Source organism: Bactrocera latifrons, unplaced genomic scaffold, assembly GCF_001853355.1.
Source record: "Bactrocera latifrons isolate USDA-ARS-PBARC rearing strain unplaced genomic scaffold, ASM185335v1 scaffold_63, whole genome shotgun sequence".
Taxonomy (NCBI): domain Eukaryota; kingdom Metazoa; phylum Arthropoda; class Insecta; order Diptera; family Tephritidae; genus Bactrocera; species Bactrocera latifrons.
In genome coordinates, this window is record NW_017537301.1 from 580,212 (window position 1) to 602,310 (window position 22,099).

A 22,099-nucleotide genomic window follows, 5' to 3' on the forward strand; every position below is an offset into this window, starting at 1 on the left:
AATGGTTATTTTGCTTCTTTTTACTTTTAAATCACAGTTTACGATTCAAATACTATTCCAATATATCCCAAAGAAAATTAAAACAATTCAAACTATTAAAATATTATTTATTGAGTTTAGTTTTGCAAGAAGAATAATTTATTTTCAGACATTTCCTTTTCGAACTTTCTTTGACTTTTCCCTTTTGCAACAACAATTCGTAGTTTTGTACCTTGCCAGACCAATATTCAGCTCAATCTCAAGTATGGCGAACAACTTTTTGTTATTTAAAAAACTATTTAAACACTTTGCCCTTAATATAGAATATTTGCTTGAATTTCTTTTAAACACTAAATAATTTTCTATTTTGTTCACTAAATATTGATTTGTAATAAAATCATGTGTTAAAAATTGTATTAATATACTTCTCGATAGGTAGCATCATTCTAGAGATTTAAAATGCATCCCTGTTTATTTCTTTTCGCTCTTCGGGTTTATACACGACTGCGAACTTTCTATTTTCTGTGATTGCGTTGTGTGCAGGAACACCTTTTTTCAAGAAAATATTAGGTTCAGCAATTTAATAAAGGTGTGTGATACCTTAGATAATAATTTATTGGAAAAGGTAAACAGCGGAAATAAAGTTAAATCAAAATACGAACATCTAAAGTGCACAGAGTAYTTAGGTTCAGCATACTAATTGAAAGAAGAAATGGCTGAAGTTGAGAAAGTTTCAGCTACAGCAACGAGCCTTCCTGAGGCGGCTGGTGCCACAGATATACCTTTATCCGAAATAGGCGAGGCAACCGGCAATAATGTGTTGGAGTTCGGAACTTCGCCAACTCAAGAACCTTCAAGTAACTCCCATCCTCATGATTCGGAATATGATACAGCATCAGATCTAGAAGGTGGCGGTGAAGAGTACGATGATGATGAGGATGATGACGATTTAGATGATGAAAGTATGACGGACGGAGAAAGCATGACTGACGATGATGATGACGACAATGACGACGACGAAGAAGATGGAAGACAAGGTAATATAAGTTTAGAGAAAGCAGAAATAGAAGCACAAAAGAAAGTAGATGAGGACCGTAGCAACCCGCAATATATACCAAAGCGGGGAACATTCTATGAACATGATGATCGTACTGCTGAAGTAGACGCTGATAGATCAATAAATTTGGATGAAGTCGGAGAAATGCAAGAAGGAGGTGTTGGTGGATCGAAACCACCACAATCGCCTACCATATCACAAGCATCGAAAACAATGAAAAAATGGCAAGCTGCTTCTGCTGTAGAACGTTGGAGTCACGATCGATTTGATGCTTCAGAGCAGGCTCCAAAGTCGCGATCTGAATTGGTTTCTGCATACGGTTATGATATTCGTACAGAAGATGCGCCACCACGAGCACGTCGACGCCGTCGGTATGGCCGTGGCCCTAGTAAATATTCTCGTAATTGGGAAGATGAAAGTGCTTACCTTAAAGCAAGTAATAAAGAACGTAAGCCTCCGCGCGCCTCAGATTTTCCAAGTTTGAATGAACGAAGTGTTCATAAAACAAGAAAAACACCAGTCACGCGTGAAGAAAAAGAAAATAGAGCAGATAAACGGTCTAGTGCAGAAAAGCAAGTTAGTACTTCACGACCTATTTCGTTACAAGATGAACGCCGCGACACCAAAGTTAGTAGTAGTAAAGGAAAAACTTTTAGTCATCAAGCAAACCAGGGTGGTCGGCAAGCACCAATGGAATTTAAACAGAAGCAACGTAATGCTCGTCAGATTAACAGTKCATATAAAGACTCTCAAAATAGCCGTAACGATGGACATTATGAACGAGGGAATAACCGGCATCAAGCTAACTCGCAGGCAAATTCTGGGATAACAGATTATAATCAGCAAAAAGCTGGCAATGGCAAGACGCAAACACATTCCAGGTACTCTCAAGCAGAGGGTACGTATGGTACGGTACCCAACAGTGGTGGTGGCAACAACCATCAATCTTACCAACAGCAAAAGCAAAAATCTCAATTGCAACCGAATCAGCAACAATCCTCAACGGCATCAATACGCCAGCAGTCGCAACAAAACACATCTAATTTATCTCAACGTCTGCAGCAAGTTCAGAATCGCAATGATCCAAGTCACGTAGGCAGTGTTCAAATGCATGCTCTAGCTTCACAAAATCAACTAGCTGGTCAACAAAAACAATTAGCTGGTGCTAACGTTGTACTCAATAACCAACAAGGTAATCCACAATCTCAAGCAATACAACAGATATCGCAGGAACAACGAGGTCCACCAAAGCGATATTCGAGTCTTCGTCGTTCACAACATGAAGCACAACATATAACAGATCAAATGCAGCAAATGCATATACAACAACAGCAACCACCCATTCTAATGCAAGATCAACACATGATGCAAGCCAATATTATGCAGCTTTATCATCAAGAAAATTTGCAAGCCATGCAAGCTTTGCARGTTAATCAAAATCCCAGTCAACCACCGAAATCCACTTCGGGATATGCTTCAGTACCAACGCCAACTCAAGGACCACCTTATGCAAATTCTGGGAGTAACGCGACTGCTCCGGGATCATTTTATGTCGCTTCACCTGATGTATATACTCCTAACGCTGCAGCTAGTCCACAAGCGCAACCTCCTGGTCAATATGCGCAACAGGCACCCCCAAACTACCTGCCACCATCCTCATCTACAACCCCGAACAATCTCGCCTATGCTGGAGGTCAGACAACGGTAACCCCGCCGCAAGTGGCTGGGGCTCCTCCAGCTTCATTTGGGCCCACATCTACCGGGCCACCCCCAACAGCGGCTACTGCTACGGGAGCTGCCACACCAAACGCCAATTCAAACTTTTCAAATTATCAAAATTACAATACCGTTGGTGGAACCACATATTTCGTGCCACCTGCTCAGGCAACCACTCGTCCAGTGGTATTACCTCAAAGACGTCCAACTAACGCTATACCTATATTACCACCATCAGAGAAAAATAAGCAACGCCCCGTAGATGCGAAGGATGAGGCAAAAGCGCTTTCTACCAATTCAGCATYACAAGGTAATGCACAATCATCGGCGCCCATTGGTAGTGCAGAAAATATTGATCATATCATTGACAACATGTTTGTCCAACGTCCGGCTTTCCAGCCACCACAGCCACCAGCTAATCCAACTTGCAAAAGTTCCTCGCCATCTTTAACTGCAGACAATAGCGGTGGAGATAACAGTAGTTGTGGTGGTAGTGGCCTGATGAATTCCTCACTTTCCGATGAGATGAATATTCCCGCAAACGGCGAAAAATCCTCGAACAATGCAGAGAATGGTCAATTGGAAATGGCTGTTAACARCCCTATGATACTAACGAAAGAATGAGTTTCATTTGTTTGGTCCGCATAAATATTAATTAGAAATAGCAAAATTTCGCAAAACTAAAAGAAATAATATATGTATATCATATCCTAATGTGAGTTATGATGAGATTTTAAATCACCGAGTGCAAAATCATCGAAAATGCATGGAGCTCTTCTTCGAATCTATCATTGGGTTATGTCAAAGAATTTATAAAGATGCTTCTGTTTTATTGCTTAACTCTTCATTCTGTCAAAAGTTAATACGTATTTACATATACATACATATATGTATACATACATGGATTTTAATAAATTAACTGTAGTTTTAAAGAATGTAGCAAAGAATTACGTAATCTGAAAAAAATTTGTTATATGAAATATAAATTGTAATCTATAATTATTGTATCTATAATTAACTTTTTCTTCAGGAAAATACAAACACTTTATTTATTCAACAAATTTTTGCCGTTATTATGTTAAAATTATTAAAGATGTGAGTAATAAGTTTGAACGAAGTATCGTGCAAATTACAGTGTCCGTATTTACTGTAAAATTTTATATTAAGAAAAATCATATAAAATTAAATAAACGAATTACCGTTGTTTGTGATCATAATTTTCTGTTCGCAGGTGACTTTGTATTTTATGACGTCAATATGCAACTTGTTGAAAGTTTCCCCCATATTAAAATTTTTAATGCAGAATACGAAGCTTAAACTCATCATTAAAAGTTTTCTTTATACTAATAACGTAAAAAAGTTAAATTTAAGGAATTATGCGAAAAAATCTGGTAAAAATTATGTAACTTTCACACGTACATAAGTACATTGTAATATGTTTAAATAATAATTTGTTCATGTTTTATTAAGTGATGTAATAAATCCTCACTGCCATACTGATTTGAAAAATTAAATGTGCTCAACTAATTTTATTACGAAGATAGAATTTCACTAACTGTATACATACTTCAGCATCCTCTGCACTATCGTGACCAGCCTCTGAAAATTCCATTAGAATACATACAATTAATCATAGAGACGAAAATAAAATAATAAATATTCACCATTTTCTTGAATGATCCGTTTTAAATTTTCAATGCATAATGTTTTGAGAGCACGCTTCTTTGGCGGTCCCATTTTATGTGGAAATAGTACCGACGTATCTACTACTACACTGTGTATCAGTTTTAAAGCCTTAAGATCGCTATCTAAACTGTGGCCGGTTAGAATAGTTTTAGAATGAAACATCGACATCAGAATAGCTTGCACATCACGCAAGGTTCTTGTTTCGCACTTCAACATCGCCTCATTAATCCCAGAATAGCTAAACAAAATAAATAGTTTTATGGACRTTTGCGTATGTGTCACGATTACTTACACCGTGTTGTAATCGACAATTTTATTTTCTGGTTTAACTAGCGCATCGTACACCGTGCGCCCATTTATGTCCACAACTGTAACGCGTGTCAATTCTATGCCCATTGTTGTGTAGCACATTTCACAATCTAGTGCATAAATATCTTTTTTTGTCGGTATATAATCGCCATCCTTTTTAATTGTGGTAATATAGCCGGTAAGATTATCGTAATCTACATAATCCGCAACATGATAATTAGCATACGAGCAGCCAGGTGTACCAGCTGGTTGTTGACAACAACGGTGATGATTGTCRGCGAATCCTTATTAGGTTAATGATGTAAGTTAGTACTTGAACTTTTATGTCATAGGATATAAAACAATACCTCTACGATAACCTGCACTTTTTGGATGATAATTGCATTCATCCACACATATTTCATCATAAATTTTCAAATTGAACACTTTTCCGCAACGACTGCAATAACGTTCATCTACATTGGGACGTCGCGAGGGCCTCGTGCTGGTTATAATTGCAATGCCAGGACCGTTTCCAGGTCGTGGAAACCCATTCGTTGTCAACTGCTCCTCAGTAAGACGTAATTCGTACACCATATCGTATGCTTTGTCACCAGGTAACTTATCAAAGGGTTCGTTGCCATCGCTCGCATCACTTCTTCTGCATTAATTTTATATCGTCTGTTAACATGCTTCGTTCATATACATATATACATATATTTTATGATACCAAGCTTACATTTTTTTCTGCACACTCCAAGTATTCGTTTTGGCTAGTTTCCCAGCTAGTATGACTTCATGAGATAGCATCCTGTTGGTGTCGGCTGGTTTATTTCCAGAATCTTAAAATTAGTAGATTATTCAAATTATTCAATTATTAAATATTAAAATGATCAGTACCGGTTGCTTCCTTTCTTAGTTTATTTATGGCTAACAAAGCGCTACTTTTATAAATAACTGGCGTATTACATTTTTTTAAAACAGCTAGCTCTTCTGTTTGTGCCTGCATTAATAGAGGTAAGATATAAAATAAAGCAATGCGTTTAAAAACATATTTACCCGTTCCCAAGCATCGGCCATATTCGGATATATGGCCAAGCAATGTTTTACCATCATTTCGTAATACTGCATACGGATATTAAATGATATTTTTGATGAATTTGCCTCTAGCACTGGTGGTTTCGCGGGTTTTATCTAAAAAAATATATATTATTATGACCATATTAATAAAAGTTGTAAAGCACTAAACTTACAGCTTCTTTTGTCGCCAATGCTGCGGTAATTTTGTGGGCAACACGTTCACCTTTTTTGGTTGTTTGTGCTGGTGTAAATGCCGGCTGTTTTCCCGCTCTAAGCTCTTCTACTTTCTTCTTTGCCCGTTCCAAAGCAATTATGTTGGCGACGGGTGCAATGGTACGAGCTAGAAAAATAAAAATTCAAATGGACTTTCAATTGTAATTTCTATATTGTTAACTRGAACATATTACTTATACGAGGCGGTGGTGTTAAATAACTTTTTGGTATAAGTGGTGTTAGCTGGCTCTGGCTCTTTTCTTTTGCCTTACGTAAAGCTTCAGTTGCTTCCCGCACTTTTTCCTCAGCTTCACGTACCGCCGTTTCCACTACTGTGGCTTCCTCTTCTCTTTTGCGATGCATCGCTGATTGTCGATTGAAAATAGCCTATAATTATAACGAATAATAAAATATAGTCTATAATACGTTGAGATATTTGAGTGTTCTTACTTGCATGGCATTGCGTATGTGATCGGGTTTTCGCAATAAAAGAGGAGATTGTACTTTTAACTTATCTGCGTTGTGATAAGCAACCCGCTTCTTTTGTAAGGAATTGGTTACATATTCATCTTCTTGTGATTGGTGACGTTTTAAAGCTTTAGATTCATTTGTGCTACTCTTAAGTTCACCATTATTATCTTTATGCATGGAAGCAAAATCCTTTTCCAGTTGTTCGTATATCATTTGACATTCCTTATTAATCTCTTCCGTGATGGGAAACTGCTCTATACTTTCTGTTGATGTATGTGGTGAAATAGGATCCACCGGTGTCGATATTTTRCTCTCTCTGTGAATTTTATTTGATGAGATGTGATTTGATTTTGAAGATTTTTTTGATTTACTGCGAGACTTTGAGCCTTCTTTAACTTCCGATAAAGTTGACGAAGGCCTACTCTTTGATGAAGAAGATTTCGACGACGAAGTATTCTTATAGTCTTTTTCGTGTTTATGTCTTCTGTCATCTTTTTTGGAGTGCTCTTCGTGCCTGGATTCCTTGTGTTTTCTATTTTCTGTTTTGTGTATGTTTTTATTTTCTTCTTTGGAAATTATTTTTAATCGGCTTTCTTTGCTAAGCGATCTATCCTTTGAAACCGATGTATCTTTAGTAATAGGAGTTTCCGTTTTTTGTTTTATATCCTTACTACTACGCCGAGAACTTTTATTCTCTTCATTGCTAATTACGTCTTTTTTAGATATTATTATGTTTCCTTCTTCAGCATTATTAATTTTATTTTGATTATCTTCCGTTCTAGTATTAGATGGTATTTCACCATTATGCCTAACATCTTTTACAACCTCAGTTTCTAGTATTTCACCAAGTTCGTTTAACTCCTCTTCGCAATCGTCAAGATTTAAACTAAACGATTCATTATCATCATTTTTGCATGTTGCTGGAATATAAATGGGGGCACGTAATTCAAACGCTAAAGGAGGTTTTGAAGGGCTGGCATTTAAGGCTGGCTTCTCGGGTTGATACTCCAGTTTTGGCTTTGATTTAGTAATCGTTGGTAAGGGCAGCAGTTTTGGAGAAGGTTTATACTCCGGTACAGACACATTATTTGTTGTTTGATTTTCATCTGAGATGAATGTAAATGTAATAAAAGCTTAAATATTCATATGAAAAAAATACACACCTTTACGCACATGCTTAAAATGACAGTACGGCCTTTGGCAAGATTGTGTTCCAGTGTTCTGATTTTTGCTGTTTGTTCCCGTAAAATAAGGACARGGAAATCCCTTAAATAAACCAAGTGAAGGTAACATATTATTGATTCCTTTCTTTAGAAAGTCATTGTGCAACACAAATATTCTTGCTTGTTTGAGTTCATTATACCAGAAAACTACTTGCTCGCTTTAGATAACAACGTTACCGGTATATGAAAATCTTAGAATTTCTTAAACTATGTACAGGGTGGCACAAGTTAAAAAAATTTATATATGTAATAAGGCTTTTTGTTCAAAAATAGTGAGGACAACTTCAAACATTATTTTACTATAAGTAAAGGTATTTGATTTAAAGCGAATCTTTGAAATTATTTTCTAATAACTCGGAAATTTCGTACGTAGGAAATTTTTAAAAATTTGTTATATTATAACCCTTCTTTGCAAACCATCTTTAAGAACATACGTATATGTATGTAGGTGTAGGTATATTGGCGGAAGTATGAAATTATGTACATTTACATTTTATAAGATTATTGTCCTYTAATTGTATCAATAATTAAGGGTTTTAGTATAATTTCCTTCGTACAGGTTTAAATACTTGTATACAATGATATTTAAGTACATAGCTAGTATACGAATACACCATAATTTTTATAACAGTATTATCATTTTTAAAAGGAAGTGCACATCTACAAGCATACTTACACATGAAACTATTGCATTTACTAATGTAAAATATGAAGTCGTTCCAATTAGTTTGTAAACATTCTTTTAGTGCGGTTGTTTAGTCACTTGTATACACACACAATGATAATGTACGGCTAGTACACTCTGTTAATAACTTGCTGAGCGATGACGGCTTGTTTTTTTTATGARTATTTTGCGGATCAAAGGTCATTTTTGGTATACGTACATGTACACATCTATTAAAATTGTTTACGTTTGCTCCCTAATCGCTTCTAAGCATTTATTTACACGTTGGAGTTGTGACGTACATATGTTAATGATTCAATTTTTTATTACCTGTTGGCAGTGAATTAAAAGAAGTAATCATAATTGTGCCAAATATACGAGTTTACATATTGATCAATTCACTGTTAACGTTACCAATTTTAAAAACAATATTCGACTGTAAATTTAAACTCAAAGTCTACATATGCGTTAATAATAACCCTAGTAATTGTTTATTCATGAGATGAAATAAATAACATTAATTTACATATGTATATGTATGGTAGAGTCGGAGTAAATAAGTATATCATTAATAAGCTTAGATTGTGGTTGCTCATCAACGATTACTTTTTCACATTTTCAGTTCTCCATAAGTCATGGATCGTGCTAGCATTTTCTTCCTAGATGAAGGCGAATCAAACACTTTCGATTTTGACGAAACGTTACCACCATTGCCACTACCAGACCTACATGATACATTACAACGCTACTATGATACTATTAAACCATTTGGATCCCCGAGTGAATTAGAAAAATCTAAGAAAATCATTTCTGATTTTGAATGTGGCATCGGTACTGAATTGCAAAGGAAACTAAAGGAACGTGCTGCAGTTAAAAAGAACTGGTTAAATGAATGGTGGGATAAATATGCCTATCACATGTTACGTACACCTCTAATTCCATACATCATAATGGCGATGCCTGTAAACTTAGAAGTTATAAATATTCCCGAGACACCTGCCTTCCTACTTAAGGTTTGTATGGTGATCAGGTATCTTGTAAATATTCAGTTTTTACTTAATACAATTTGTTACTGTTTAGAATCTGGCGCGAATATTGTACCATACTCTTGAGTTTTGGAATTTGTTACGGAATGCAACAATTAAACCCCATTCATCACATGGTGGCAAAATTAAATATTCTTCAGCATTATACAAACGCTTTTTCTCGGCAACACGAGCTCCAGGCATAGATTATGATTACATAAAAACTTACTTTAAGCCAGGTACAGTATTTACAGAAAACCCAAATATTTATTAAACTACATCTAAAAAATTGTATTCTCTGCTTTAGTTAACGAAGGTAACACGCCATCTCATGTCGTTGTTTCTGGAAAAGGACGTATATTCGCCTTTGACGGTTTACATGCGGATGGAACAATCATTTCGCCTCTTGAAATCCTTATCGTTTTGCAGCGTATTCGAAGTATTTTGGACTATGAATCAATGGGCGACTGCGTYCCTGTCCTTACCCACGACGATCGCACTACTTGGGCAAATGTTAGTAAATCAAGAAAAAKAAAATCCAAAAGTGAACTAAATTAATGAACATTATTGTAGAATTATATACATCTTCAAGAGATTTCGGAAAAGAATAAGGAAACTATAGAGACTATAGAAAGCTCTTCTATAATTGTTACATTCGATGAAAATGAGCCTCATAGTTATGAAGAAACTTCGCTGCTTTGTGTTAATGGCGATTTCCACTCAAAATGGGGAGACAGAAGCAGTACAATTATTGCTTTCAAGAACGGACGATTCGCGTATGTTGGGGAGGTATGTACATACAAAAAAAGCTTGCTAATTAACATATCATACATATACATATGTACATTYGTTTTATAAGACGATCAATTAAACATTAAATTATAATTTCATTGTATTAATAGCATTCAGCTTATGATGGTACGTTTAGCGTGAGTTATGCGCTTTTTGTGCAATTGAGTATGTTTGAAATTGGTGAGCCTGACTGGAGTTGCACTGATAACAGCAAATATATTACGTTAACTGAATTAAAATTTGACTTGGACAATGAACTTCAAAAGGAGATCGATCGTGCAAAACTGGACTGTGACCTAAGGGTAGCTATAAATATGAAAAATAAAAATACTCTTTTAAGGAATACATTGACTTTTGAACTTATTTAGAGAAATGACATTATTATAACATATGATTATTTTAATGAATATGCAAAAGACGATATCAAAAGATGGAATTTACACCCAGACTCATTTGTGCAAGTTATAATGCAATTGGCATATGCAGAATTACATCAAGAGTAAGGCATATAATGAATAAAGATTTTTTTTATAATTTTTTATATACATACTTTGTACATTTGAAATATTCACAACAAAGAATTGCCGCAACCTATGAGACTGCTTTAACTCGCCATTTTTACAATGGTCGAACCGAAACTTTACGCTCCTGTACCACAGAAGTTCATAAGTTTATACAAATGGCGCGTGAAGGGAAGTCTTCTTCTGGAGAAATACTCGCCGCCTTTCGAAGTGCTGTTAATAATCATAATCACATGATGAATGAAGCACGGAAAGGAAATGGTATAGATCGACACCTCTTTGGGCTTTGGTGTATAGCATACGAAAATGGAATAGATGTACCAGAGATTTATAATGATCCCTTATATATAAAAAGTGGTGGAGGTGGGAATTTTATTCTATCTACAAGTACATTGGGTTATACCTCTATTGTTGGATTTGTAGCTCCTATGACACTAGATGGTTATGGCGTCTTTTACTCAATAACCACAGACACGTACGTTTAAGACACTTGTGTTTTTTTAGTATTAATAACGAATTGTAATTATTGTAATATTCTATTCCAGTATTTATATTCAAATCACTGCATTTCGTGATAGYACCAAAACAAGCGCACACAAGTTTAACGAAATATTCAAACAGCAATTTTCCAGAATTAAAAATTATTTGGAGCATAATTCTAAGTTATAAAAAAATATCTAAGACATTATCTTATATTTTAATGCTTTCATTTTATTATTTTCATTTTTGACTTAGGTGAAATTTAATAGACTTGTATTTTTTTAACATTATTAAAAAACAATTTAAGCATTCGCGGCTTTAGTACGATTTCAACAGTTGGGAATAATTTGGAAATATGCTTTATTAATACAGGAAATAAATGTCAACCACCCTACAAGAGACTTTTGTTAAAGTTTCTTTGAGTTTCCTAACACTAAAACACAAAGCGTGTTGTCCGAGAACGAGCATCTCGATAGCCTCTCTCCTTCATAGAAACTAAGAATTGCTGTAATAATAGCTTTTAACAGCAACTTCTTCCTCTTAGGGTGTCTGCAGATTGGACGCATTTTCCCATTTACGCCACACGCGAATTCATGCTGGCCTCGACTTTGAGTGTCCACTCTGCGAACACCCTCGCTTGGATAATGTCGATGTATTTTTAATGTGATTAATTTAGTTCTGATAAAACTGAAAACTYCTTTAGTATTTGGACTGATCATCATAGGTTAGTCCAAAAAGTGGAAGATAAATAGAAACAATTTGTTGGATATAGCAAAAAATATATCAATATACTTATGTATTTGCACCTTCTAGTTAGAAGCATGGTACAAGGATTAGAAGGTTTACAAAAAATCCGCTGAAAATGTGGAACACAATTTCCCTGAGAACGTATAATATATACTATAAAATAAAAGGTTCTCTGAATTTCCTAAATTATATAAAGTAGCTAATTTAAAAATATTATTTTAAAACTTGCATAAGTATATTTCGTAAACATGCAAATAAATAATTGAAACTTAATTTCCAGTTTCTTTCGATGAAAAGATGTTTTTATTCGTATAACTTTGATGTTAATGGACATCCCTAGTCATAACCATAACCATATAAAACAGCTGATCGAAACAACACACGGGTAGCACTGTTTCCTATTGGTGTTCCTTACCATAATGCCATTGCCAAAACCACAATGATGCCTATCAATTGTTTTCTAGTTTTTGGTTCTGGTGAGTTTCATTTTGAATATATTTCAATATATTAATAATATTAACAAATCAAATTCTTTGTCACTGCTCATGTTATTTGTTGAGTTGGCACTTGCGAATTGAAAACATAGACTACGATTGAAAATATAAGTTCTTTATGGTTTTGGCACCAATAATCGATTGATAATAGTGATTATTGTTACGGTTATGACGGTAGTTATGGTGTGGCGTCTATAATTGAACTTTTATTGCTTAGAGAAATCACATCCTTATGACATTTAAAAGCAATCGATATCAGTATAAATATATCGTTTTTTATTTTCATTCCTATAAACAACTGAAGACTTATTTTTGTGTTATAAACTAATATTGTAATTTTTTCCAAGTTTTGTATAAAACGTATATTTGGTAAATGTTCAGGAGAGCGGCTATTTATTCGACCAGTTTTTCCACCAAAGTATTTTGATGAGTGACAACGAGAAGAACATGTCTACCGAGGACGATACGGAGGAAAGGTACTTTATTCTATTTAAAGTTTTTGAAGATCAGATTTTGATGTCAAAGATTTCAGCTTTTCGCGATTGCCATTAATAAAAACTCGTGTACGGAAAAACATTGCGGAGTTGCGACATCCTCGTCAAAAATTTTGTGCTCGTTGGGAAAAGGATTTTCCTTGGCTGAAAGCAGATAAAGTAGACGAATCTGTGGGAATATGCACAGTTTGTAACAAACATCTTGTATGCAAGAAAAGTCATTTAGAGCGCCATCAAAATTCCTATAAACATCAAAGACTTCAGGGATTTGAATCATTTGACACAGAATGCGAACCATCACAACCAAGTGCCCCAGAGTTTATGGAGTGTGGAAAGTGAGATATGATATAAAATAATCTACATGATTAAAATCTAATGTTAGTTTCTTAGACGTGAATTTGACGGAGAGGAGCAGGAATTTAGCCAAGCTATTGAGTTGGATCCAGATTACAAAGTGGACTTTGACGTAAGTAAACAATATCACAAATAAATTTTAAACTTTACCATTGACTATGAAAATATCACAGCATAACTGTTGTTCTGCTTAGTTAATCATTTAAGTTTCTAAAAAGGCAGAAAATTTCAGTAGTTTATTGGATTAATTAACTTTTGTTATAATTCAATTCATATTTAAAGCGAGATTCTGAAAAGCGATTCAAAAAACACTCTTCTAAGAATGTGAAAGCATCACAGAAACAGCAAAATGCAAATGGTTCAGAATCTAACGAAAGTCACTCTAATAGGAGCTTCAAACTAGATCGTTTTAAACTACTTAAAAGAGTTGACCGAGATCGAAATACTCTCAACGAGTATTATTTGATAAGAAGAAAACAACACTCTCCCCCTAGTCAACAAACTAAGGATACGTTTGACTTATTTTTTGATAGTGTTTGCGCAACTGTAAAAACATTACCACCGAAACTGGGGGCAGAAGTGAAGGGTAGAATTTCGCAATTGATAGCGGAGTTTGAATTACGTGCAATATGCGAGAGGGAAGCTCAAGAATGTAGTATTACAATGCCATCCACAACGACTGAAGGTGCCACAATGGTAGTAGCTTCAACTACAACACATCGTCAAGAGGTTACAGCATCCGTAACTCAGGAGTCAGCAGTAATTGATCCTAATACAGGGGTTCCACATATTGTTTACTCATTTCAACCAAAAACAAATGAATAAAACACTTTTTAAAACATCAGTGAAATATGTTAAATAAATTAATATCTTTAAAAAAATTAATTTTCATAGTTGTCAGTTCCTGATAAGAACCTCAATATTATCCTGTAATTGTAAATGTAATAAAAAATTATTTTAAGTAGAAAAGCTACTCATTTGCCAAATTAATTTAATTTTACTAATAAACGGTCTATGGTAATGATGTATTATTTAGGCGCGAAATAACTATATCTATGTCAAATAATTTTTTTTTTTTACCTTTAGTTTATATTTTGTTTTGACCTAGATGTACACTCGATAAAAATTAGTAGAAGCATCGATTCGTTTCATAACATTTTGATCATAATTAAAAAGTAACTATCGTCCCTAAATAAATTAATGTCAAAAATTCCTAATGTCCATGGATTTTGTATGGCGTATACCTAAATAAACATGGCGGCAACGCTGAGGGTTGCAAAATTCTACTCTGACAGCGTGTTAAGAACTAAATTTTCAATTGATTAAAAGTATTATTAATAAATTAATTCGATTTGCATTTTATTTCTTTTGTATTCCCCCGCTATATTCGGGGATGCTGCTTCGGTAATAACGCGACAACGCTTTGTTCAATGATTTTATTTAAGTACGTTAAAGTGCTCAGGTTAACAAACCTAGGTTAAGTCCAGTTTAATTATGTAAGAGCGACCATCATCATGGGAACCGCTTAAAATTMTTAAAAATTTTTGCACGAAATTAATATATAATAGTTTAATATTCTATAGTATGAATATCAATCCATGAATATACCTAAATATTMATTTTCCCGACATTTGCTTGCCATTTGCTTGCAAAACCATGTGATCAGCTATTCTAACTTGATGGTCAACTAGTACCACGACTTGAATGGAAAACTTGATATTAAATCAGCGACCAAGTTCGAAAAGTGAGTGTATTCAACTTGAAGGCAATTTCTTGATCGTGTAAAATCCGGGTAACATAAATATGCTCGATCGCTGCTTACAGTTCACTATCGATCAATATGTAGGATATCTAAATGAAATTCAAAAAGAACCATTTTCTTATAACAGTGTTTCCTCCGATTTGATCCCTTCCTTCTTGCTTTTTTTAAATTTACTGAATTTCATATCATCAAATAATTTTTTCAATCCTGTTAGCAGAAATTAAAAAAAGTCGGGTATTTCCATTTGTGTAACTCAATAATTTATAGTAAATTTGGAAAAACCGGACGTCACGAACGTGTTTATTTTAATCGGTAATCTCGATCATTAGTCACAAATTCTGAGTTGATGTGTGATATTTTTCGTTGCCCATAACACGCAACTTTTATTTTGTTCTGTACAGAAAGTGTTTCTTATCGATAAAAATTGCTGTTCACATTGCCAGACKGCGTATTGCTTGTTTTTGGCAATATCCTAAACACTTTTTTTTATAAAAATATTTGTTCCATCGATGGCAATATTTGAAAGTGAGTTTCAACRGAAATGTTTGGAAATTGTAATAAAATACATGAACCCCACGCTATTGTTAAGATATCAAGTTACCATTAAAAATACTGCCTATTTCAACGTAATAAATTTGATGCTTCATAGGAAGCAATTAATGCTTGTGGAGATACAGCGTTAGTACATCATGTTTTGAAGTTAGGCGCCAAACTTTTACTATATGTATGCATCATACAGACTGTCGATAATTTAGTTGCAGATAATTGAGTAAGTAATTTACAATAATCTGGCAAGGCTTGTAAGCATTTTTGTATACTGTGTYTAGGCTTTTCAGTTTGTCTCTTCATTATCCTTGTTTACGAAGTTTGAGTGTATTATTTGCTCTTCGTCTTAAGAAAAATATATTTAATATATTCTCTGTTGTTTGAATATATTAAAGAGATTTCTTGAAATGTTATTTTATACTTTGSTCAATTAATTTTTATATTTTGTTTTCAAAAACTTAAATCGACGTTCAAAGCGAAATTGGCGGCAATAAATCCTTTTCAATTTATAAAATGGAGTTTGTGTGTTTAAGAAATATAAGCATAAAGGACGAACCAGTTGATTATATTGACAATATTGAAAGTTCAGAGGTGATGATTGAGTCTGAAGAACGTACTATAGTTGATGTAGATCCGATGAATTTGTTGGAAGCTATAGCTGAACGCTGTAGTGAAGACGACCAAGAAGTCAACGTGACATCAAATGGTGATGATGTAGGGTTAAGTGATAAGTGGAAAAATTGGATAAGAACATATCCCTGGTTGTTGCGTAGAACTGAGGGTAAACGCCTCGGTTTCTGCCTCTACTGTGGCAAGGATATGAATGTTGAGGGTGCTTGTTCTCTACAAAGGCATGATGGAGCAATGATACACAAAGAAAGGCAACATAACTATGAACAATTTTTACATTCTTGCAAGGAGGCCTTTAATGAGTAAGAGCGGTGTAAAAGCGTATTAATATCAATATAAAGTATAAATATTTTTTAGAGATGGGTTGTCTGCCATAAAAAATGAAGTTGATGATTTTAATGCACAGCGAATTTCAACGGAATTAATAAGAAAACGTATGGAAAGATCCAAAGATTTTAATGATTTTAATTGGACTAATTGGCAAAAAGCACACTGCTGGTTAGTACGTCAGAATCATGCTGATGAKTGCGGAACTAAGGGTTACTGCAAATATTGCAATTGTGTTTTCGATATAGAATTTTCCCTCAATAGACAAAGGCACGAAAATTCTATTAAGCACAAACTTAACGAGAAAATGTTTTTGAGTCAAACGGTTAATGGAGAAAATGCTATTAATTTGGGAGAAATATGTGGAAATGGATTCGAGGCAGCAGGATACGTGGAAATTGATGAAAATAATATACGAATGGACAATCGTGCCAAAAAGTATAATAAATAAGCTTATTTATGCCATAAAATATCTAATTTTTTWTATTACAGTAAAGTGTTAAAGGGGCGCCTTTTCGATAAAGTTCCAAATTCTAGTAAACAAAGGTGTTGTCGGATTTGCAAAGTGATAATGGACAAACATAGCTGCCGAAAACATTTAAAGACGAAATTGCATAAGAAGAACATGCATGCATTCGCATATAGTGCCAGAAAAGATAAAATGTATTAATTATATATTTGAATATTATGATGTAGATAATTTATTTTTTGTAATTGTCTTTAGTAACAAAGGAAATATCAATGATAATACGCCGATCGACTGGAGTAAATATACGAAATTTCATAAATGGATTTGTGCTGACCCAGATGATCCCAAGTATGCCTACTGTTCCTACTGCGAGAAAAGATTTATGTACGGTTTGTCAACGGTAAAAAAGAACCTACATGAAAAATCACAATCACATTGCGAAGCCATGAAGCGAAAACTAATAAACGGAACTCTGAATAACGAACCGGAAAACCAAGATGAAACTGGGCAGTTAAATGAAGGAGATAGCGTAAATTTTGACGCCGATGAAAGTGATCGATCAACAGTCGACAATGTCTTGAAACGGTATTTAAAATATACTAATAATAACTATAATTATCTAATAATTTACATACGACTTCAATACAGCAAACGAGCGATGTATACAGATGAGTGGTTTGAACTCAATCCATGCTATCAGCGAAACCAAGAGGATGAAGATTATATCTATTGTAAATGCTGTAAAGTACAGCTCCTAATTAAAAACTTAAATTTAGGCAAACACGAAAGAGCTGAGCGTCACAGATTTTCCAAAAGTGCTTATATTCAAAATACAAAGCGGGAAAAACTCGACAGCAGTTTGTAAGTTCTTTATTGAATTATATTAACWATACACCAGTTGATAAATGTCATTAATTCAGTGAGGAACCTAGAGAAAGCGTTGTCCACTTACCATGGATGCGGCGAACAAAGAACGGCCAAACTTATTGTAAATACTGTCGTGTAGTTATTTCAAATCAGTATAAGCCTACTCTACATGAGAAAACGGAACGGCATAAATTCGCAACTCAAAAGTTTCTAGCCCGGAGAAATATGATATTGGCGGAAGAAGATATGTGAGTATAAATAATACACAATTTTAGAAACGGTATTACTTGTGATTTGACCCTAAACCTTTGGTCAACTTTTAAACCGATACATATACGTATTAATATAATACATTCTTACTTTGGGTAATTTTTTAGAATGAAAACCGAAAAGCATCAATTTAATGTTCCCCACGATGAAGGTGGAATTAGCGAGGAAGAGGTTAAACCGGTAATGGATGCCGGTGGTAATCCACAAAATTGGCATAAGCAATATGTGTGGTTAATATTCAGCGAAACCGAATCACGGGAGCACTACGGTTACTGCAATTACTGTAAACAAAGCGTATTTGTACCCACTAACAAATTTGCGTCCAAACATGAATGTACTGCAGTGCACATACGCGCGCATCTAACACGACAAAATGAAACAGGAGCATCACAAAATTCTAAAACGGAGGACACGCCTACGCAAAATAACGCCATCGGGAAATTTAAGTTATATAAATGGCTTTTAGCTGATCCCGAAGGCAATAGAAGTTTTGGATATTGCAAATACTGCAAAACTCGCGTTATGACTGAAGGTTTATTGGCATTAGCTCATCATAATTCGCGTAGTCATCGAAAAGCGACCAATAGTTATTTACAGAATCCGGATACTGAGATTGCCGAGGAGAACAATCAAATGAACATACTAGACGATAGGTAAATATTAATTCAACAAATATGCTAGTAAATATTTTAGACTTACTTTTTTGTATATAGGATCCAGCAAACTATGGAAAACATTAATCCAGATGAATCTGGTTCCGAAACATCACTGGCTACACGATTGACTAATGCTCACACGGAGATGCTTAGCTTGATTCGTGAAATGAGAGGTAATAAGACGCGGCAGAATATGACAATACTATCCGGCCCATTGTCTGCAGCTGCATCCCTATCACCTTCGGATGCTGATATTTGTTATTCCCGTGTCTCCGAACAGCGTAATGGCAAGCTGGAGTTCAATGTATTAAGTCAGGCTAAGCGTGAGCGAAACACATACGATTTATTCTTTGAGAGTATGAATGAAACCGTAAAAAGATTACCCTCGGATTTGGCGGCTGAGAGTCGAATTAAAATTATGCAAATCGTTTATGATTTGGAAATGCGTGCATTACAGCGAACCCCTCAATCAACACAAAGTCCGAATACAACACCGTTGTCGTCGCGTTCAACGTTGGCCATGAGGGAGCGCAGCGCTTCCGTTACAAAGCCGAATTCTGATTCGATCATTCCAGATAACAATGAGCAAAGTACAAATGAAACAAATCAGAGTGTTAACAGTGATGCGCCATAACCAGATTGTATATGCTATTGGCATTTTTCACATCTTTTTAACTTTTTTAAACATTAGTTTTTTATTTTAATAATCAATTTCTCAACTGTTAAGGAACATTTTCAATATACCCATATAAATATATAACAATAATAATAAATCATTGTTAATGAATTGATTTTGTTCATTAATGTTTGTTCAGAACAAAATTTATTGTTTCAAGCAAAAATAATACCTTTACATAAGTATTTTTACTACAGAGGTAGTAGTTATTTACATTCAAAAAATTGCACTTTTAATTATCTACTTTGATACTATTATGATTTAATTACAAATGCTTAACAGTTGTGATCATTACTTTTTTCTCAATGCGAATTAGAGGGAAAACATTTAGCACTAAATTTTAAGCTTCATTTATAATAGTTCTCTTGTAGTAAGGATTTTATGAAAAGTAAAACAGAAACAATAAAAGTGTTACGTATATAAATCCTCCTTAACTTTAGCTAAGAGTAATAAATAACCATTTGGATTAGYATGAAAATAAGTAAAGTGAGTATTTTCTTTTATACCTAGTATCGGCATTTGACAAACTCTCTATCGGTAAGTTGTTGTTCGATTGCCAGAAAGTATTCCTGTATTAATTTCTGTCGGGTTGACAGTCTGTGGTCGGATAAAAAWTCCGTGTCCCTTCCGGTTACTTAGAGCCGACTGTAGTGCGGTAATTGCAGTAAAAAGTAAAGCTCTTTGTGCGTAAGATTTTTCTTTACAAAAATTAGACATAATACGGATCCGAATTTGTTCACGGTCAAGAACTGTCAACTCTATTTTTACTTGTTACAAAATCGGTTTTAATGTTGCTCTTCACTTCATAAGAAGCAATAATGCGATGTTCTCTCTTTTGGTTTTCTCTTCTGTCGCTTAGAGGCTACTTTCGATGGTTTAATACTAATAATTAATTGTTCGAGTAGAATACATCATTACCATTCAGGAAAGTTGTTATTGTGAAAGCCATTGAATACGTGTTCGGACCCGTTCCAGTTACGAAAATTCGACTGTCTGGAGAGCAACTCCAACTCTAAAGGTGTATTTAGAGGTACAACTAAGAAATCAAGAAACAGCCGGAGGAAAGTCACGTTAAGCGAATCAATTCTTTAAGGGCGCAAGGTTGCTTAAGGTTTTTAGGATGGAACGAATAGTGCGAAAGGATCAGAGAGCACAACGGATCTATGGTCGTGGTGTTTATCCTCCGCCACCTGCATATCTATTGGAAACAAACAAACGCAAATGAATAAACTTCAGACCTGTCACAACTCCGCACTCTTCGATCCTCTTTGTTTCAAACATACGTTCGCTTCGTGTATAACACCACTTAAGACACAACTGCCTTCTCTAGTCCGCGAGGTTAGGTAGTCAATCTTAATTTTTCGATATTAATMTAGGAGTCTTCCTCATCTGGTACTTTCAATGTGAAGAACACTTTTTACTTTCTGTCCAGTTGTTAGTCCATGACCGGATAAAAATCCGAGTCTGTTTTGGTGTATTCGATTGTCGTAGGAACAAACACAGGTCTTTAGAATCGCTGCTGAAAGATGGTCAAGATGTCATCACGCTATTTTGCAGTTCTTGTCGTCGTCGATTTCAATGACTAAATCTATGTACATATATGTAGGTTTTATTCAGAACTCTGGTATATGAGAACGTTCAATGAATGGTATTTATCTATTCCTTGGCATGGAAAGTAAAAAAATTCTCAAATAAAATGGCTTTTTATACAAGCTGTTCGTAGGTGTTTTTGGGAAACATCGAGAAATGTCTACAAGATACTCGGGAAACGTATATGTATATACTAGTTGTAGTTGCAAGTGGTTAATGTTAATATACACACACATATCGGAATATACACAGTCATACAATAGTTTTAAATATGTGTACTCTTAAGAAGTGGTCGAAGCCAAATCCTAAAATTTAGCAATATTTTCAGAAGGAACAAAGATATGTACATATATGGATGTGAACATACTACGTAGAAATTCTGGATTGTCTAGCTGAGTTAAAGAGATTGTCTAGTTGAGAAAAAGAGTAAAATCCTCTTATCCTCATTACCAAGAAGGAAGTGCAAAGTCGCTCTGGCCCCAAATACAATTATTGAATTTATAAGATTGTTGAGCTTTGATGGGTCATTGTGAAAGCGCAGGTCATTAAAACCATTGCTTTCTTTGCATACCTATATTAATATTATAATYCACATGAAGCGGCACAGGCCTTACGACATGCTGGGACAAGTCGTTCAAAGGGATTATATTCTTAAAAGCAGACGAAGAAGAAAATCCTCTCTGGAGCCAAATTGCGTCTTCGGAGAATGTTCTTACAATAACTCCATGAGTTATAACAATATACCGACGGAATTTCGGTCTCGAAAGACTTCAGACGTGTACTGAATTGACCCGGACTTTATCCGGCCAATTGACTCCCTTCCAGTTCTTTACATTTCTAGCCGGTTCTCTGCACCAGAATTGACGCGGATTTTATACGGCTAAGAGCTATTGTTTCGAAGATCTAGCTACGTTTAGGTASAAACTCCCTTCCCTCCCTTTMAGTATTAGCTACAAAAACAACAAGGTCGTATCTGCGTTGGAAGGATAAGGAGGTCACAAACTTGGTAGCACGTTTTGTAT

The 22,099-nt window shown here is 34.8% G+C and overlaps 5 protein-coding genes across 11 annotated transcripts; 4 read left to right on the forward strand and 1 right to left on the reverse strand.

Moving 5' to 3' along the window:
* The first annotated feature begins 466 nt into the window (after positions 1 to 466).
* On the forward strand, positions 467 to 3,947 carry LOC108975256 (protein CASC3). The gene has a single exon (XM_018943612.1). The coding sequence runs from the start codon at positions 692 to 694 to the stop codon at positions 3,374 to 3,376; it is 2,685 nt and encodes an 894-aa protein (XP_018799157.1). The 5' UTR covers positions 467 to 691; the 3' UTR covers positions 3,377 to 3,947.
* A 110-nt stretch (positions 3,948 to 4,057) lies between these two features.
* Positions 4,058 to 7,885, reverse strand: LOC108975255 (RNA exonuclease 1 homolog). Its single transcript, XM_018943611.1, has 11 exons — positions 7,654 to 7,885; positions 6,470 to 7,596; positions 6,214 to 6,406; positions 5,980 to 6,146; positions 5,786 to 5,920; positions 5,627 to 5,729; positions 5,466 to 5,568; positions 5,095 to 5,387; positions 4,731 to 5,031; positions 4,417 to 4,676; positions 4,058 to 4,351 (listed from the first exon to the last, which is right to left on the reverse strand). Exons 1-11 carry the CDS (start codon positions 7,781 to 7,783, stop codon positions 4,272 to 4,274), a joined length of 2,892 nt encoding a protein of 963 aa, XP_018799156.1. The 5' UTR covers positions 7,784 to 7,885; the 3' UTR covers positions 4,058 to 4,271.
* Positions 7,886 to 8,391: 506 nt separating this feature from the next.
* On the forward strand, positions 8,392 to 11,416 carry LOC108975295 (peroxisomal carnitine O-octanoyltransferase). Of its 6 annotated transcripts, none has more exons than XM_018943676.1 (9): positions 8,392 to 8,414; positions 9,000 to 9,390; positions 9,458 to 9,641; positions 9,710 to 9,915; positions 9,976 to 10,191; positions 10,305 to 10,496; positions 10,563 to 10,693; positions 10,774 to 11,190; positions 11,261 to 11,416. In XM_018943676.1, exons 2-9 carry the CDS (start codon positions 9,013 to 9,015, stop codon positions 11,382 to 11,384), a joined length of 1,848 nt encoding a protein of 615 aa, XP_018799221.1. In that variant the 5' UTR covers positions 8,392 to 8,414; positions 9,000 to 9,012; the 3' UTR covers positions 11,385 to 11,416. The 6 variants fall into 6 exon arrangements, with proteins under 6 accessions (XP_018799221.1, XP_018799220.1, XP_018799217.1 ...); XM_018943675.1 differs by lacking the exon at positions 8,392 to 8,414 and adding an exon at positions 8,431 to 8,587; XM_018943672.1 differs by lacking the exon at positions 8,392 to 8,414 and adding an exon at positions 8,432 to 8,577.
* Positions 11,417 to 12,258: 842 nt separating this feature from the next.
* Positions 12,259 to 14,270, forward strand: LOC108975297 (protein suppressor of variegation 3-7). Of its 2 annotated transcripts, XM_018943679.1 has the most exons (5): positions 12,259 to 12,418; positions 12,784 to 12,912; positions 12,969 to 13,265; positions 13,321 to 13,396; positions 13,567 to 14,270. In XM_018943679.1, exons 2-5 carry the CDS (start codon positions 12,863 to 12,865, stop codon positions 14,107 to 14,109), a joined length of 966 nt encoding a protein of 321 aa, XP_018799224.1. In that variant the 5' UTR covers positions 12,259 to 12,418; positions 12,784 to 12,862; the 3' UTR covers positions 14,110 to 14,270. The 2 variants fall into 2 exon arrangements, with proteins under 2 accessions (XP_018799224.1, XP_018799223.1); XM_018943678.1 differs by lacking the exon at positions 12,259 to 12,418 and having other exon boundaries at positions 12,479 to 12,912.
* Positions 14,271 to 15,640: 1,370 nt separating this feature from the next.
* On the forward strand, positions 15,641 to 19,968 carry LOC108975224 (protein suppressor of variegation 3-7). The gene is made up of 9 exons (XM_018943572.1): positions 15,641 to 15,815; positions 16,069 to 16,524; positions 16,580 to 16,987; positions 17,042 to 17,212; positions 17,274 to 17,603; positions 17,667 to 17,879; positions 17,939 to 18,133; positions 18,263 to 18,808; positions 18,869 to 19,968. Exons 2-9 carry the CDS (start codon positions 16,106 to 16,108, stop codon positions 19,443 to 19,445), a joined length of 2,859 nt encoding a protein of 952 aa, XP_018799117.1. The 5' UTR covers positions 15,641 to 15,815; positions 16,069 to 16,105; the 3' UTR covers positions 19,446 to 19,968.
* The last annotated feature ends 2,131 nt before the right edge of the window (positions 19,969 to 22,099 follow it).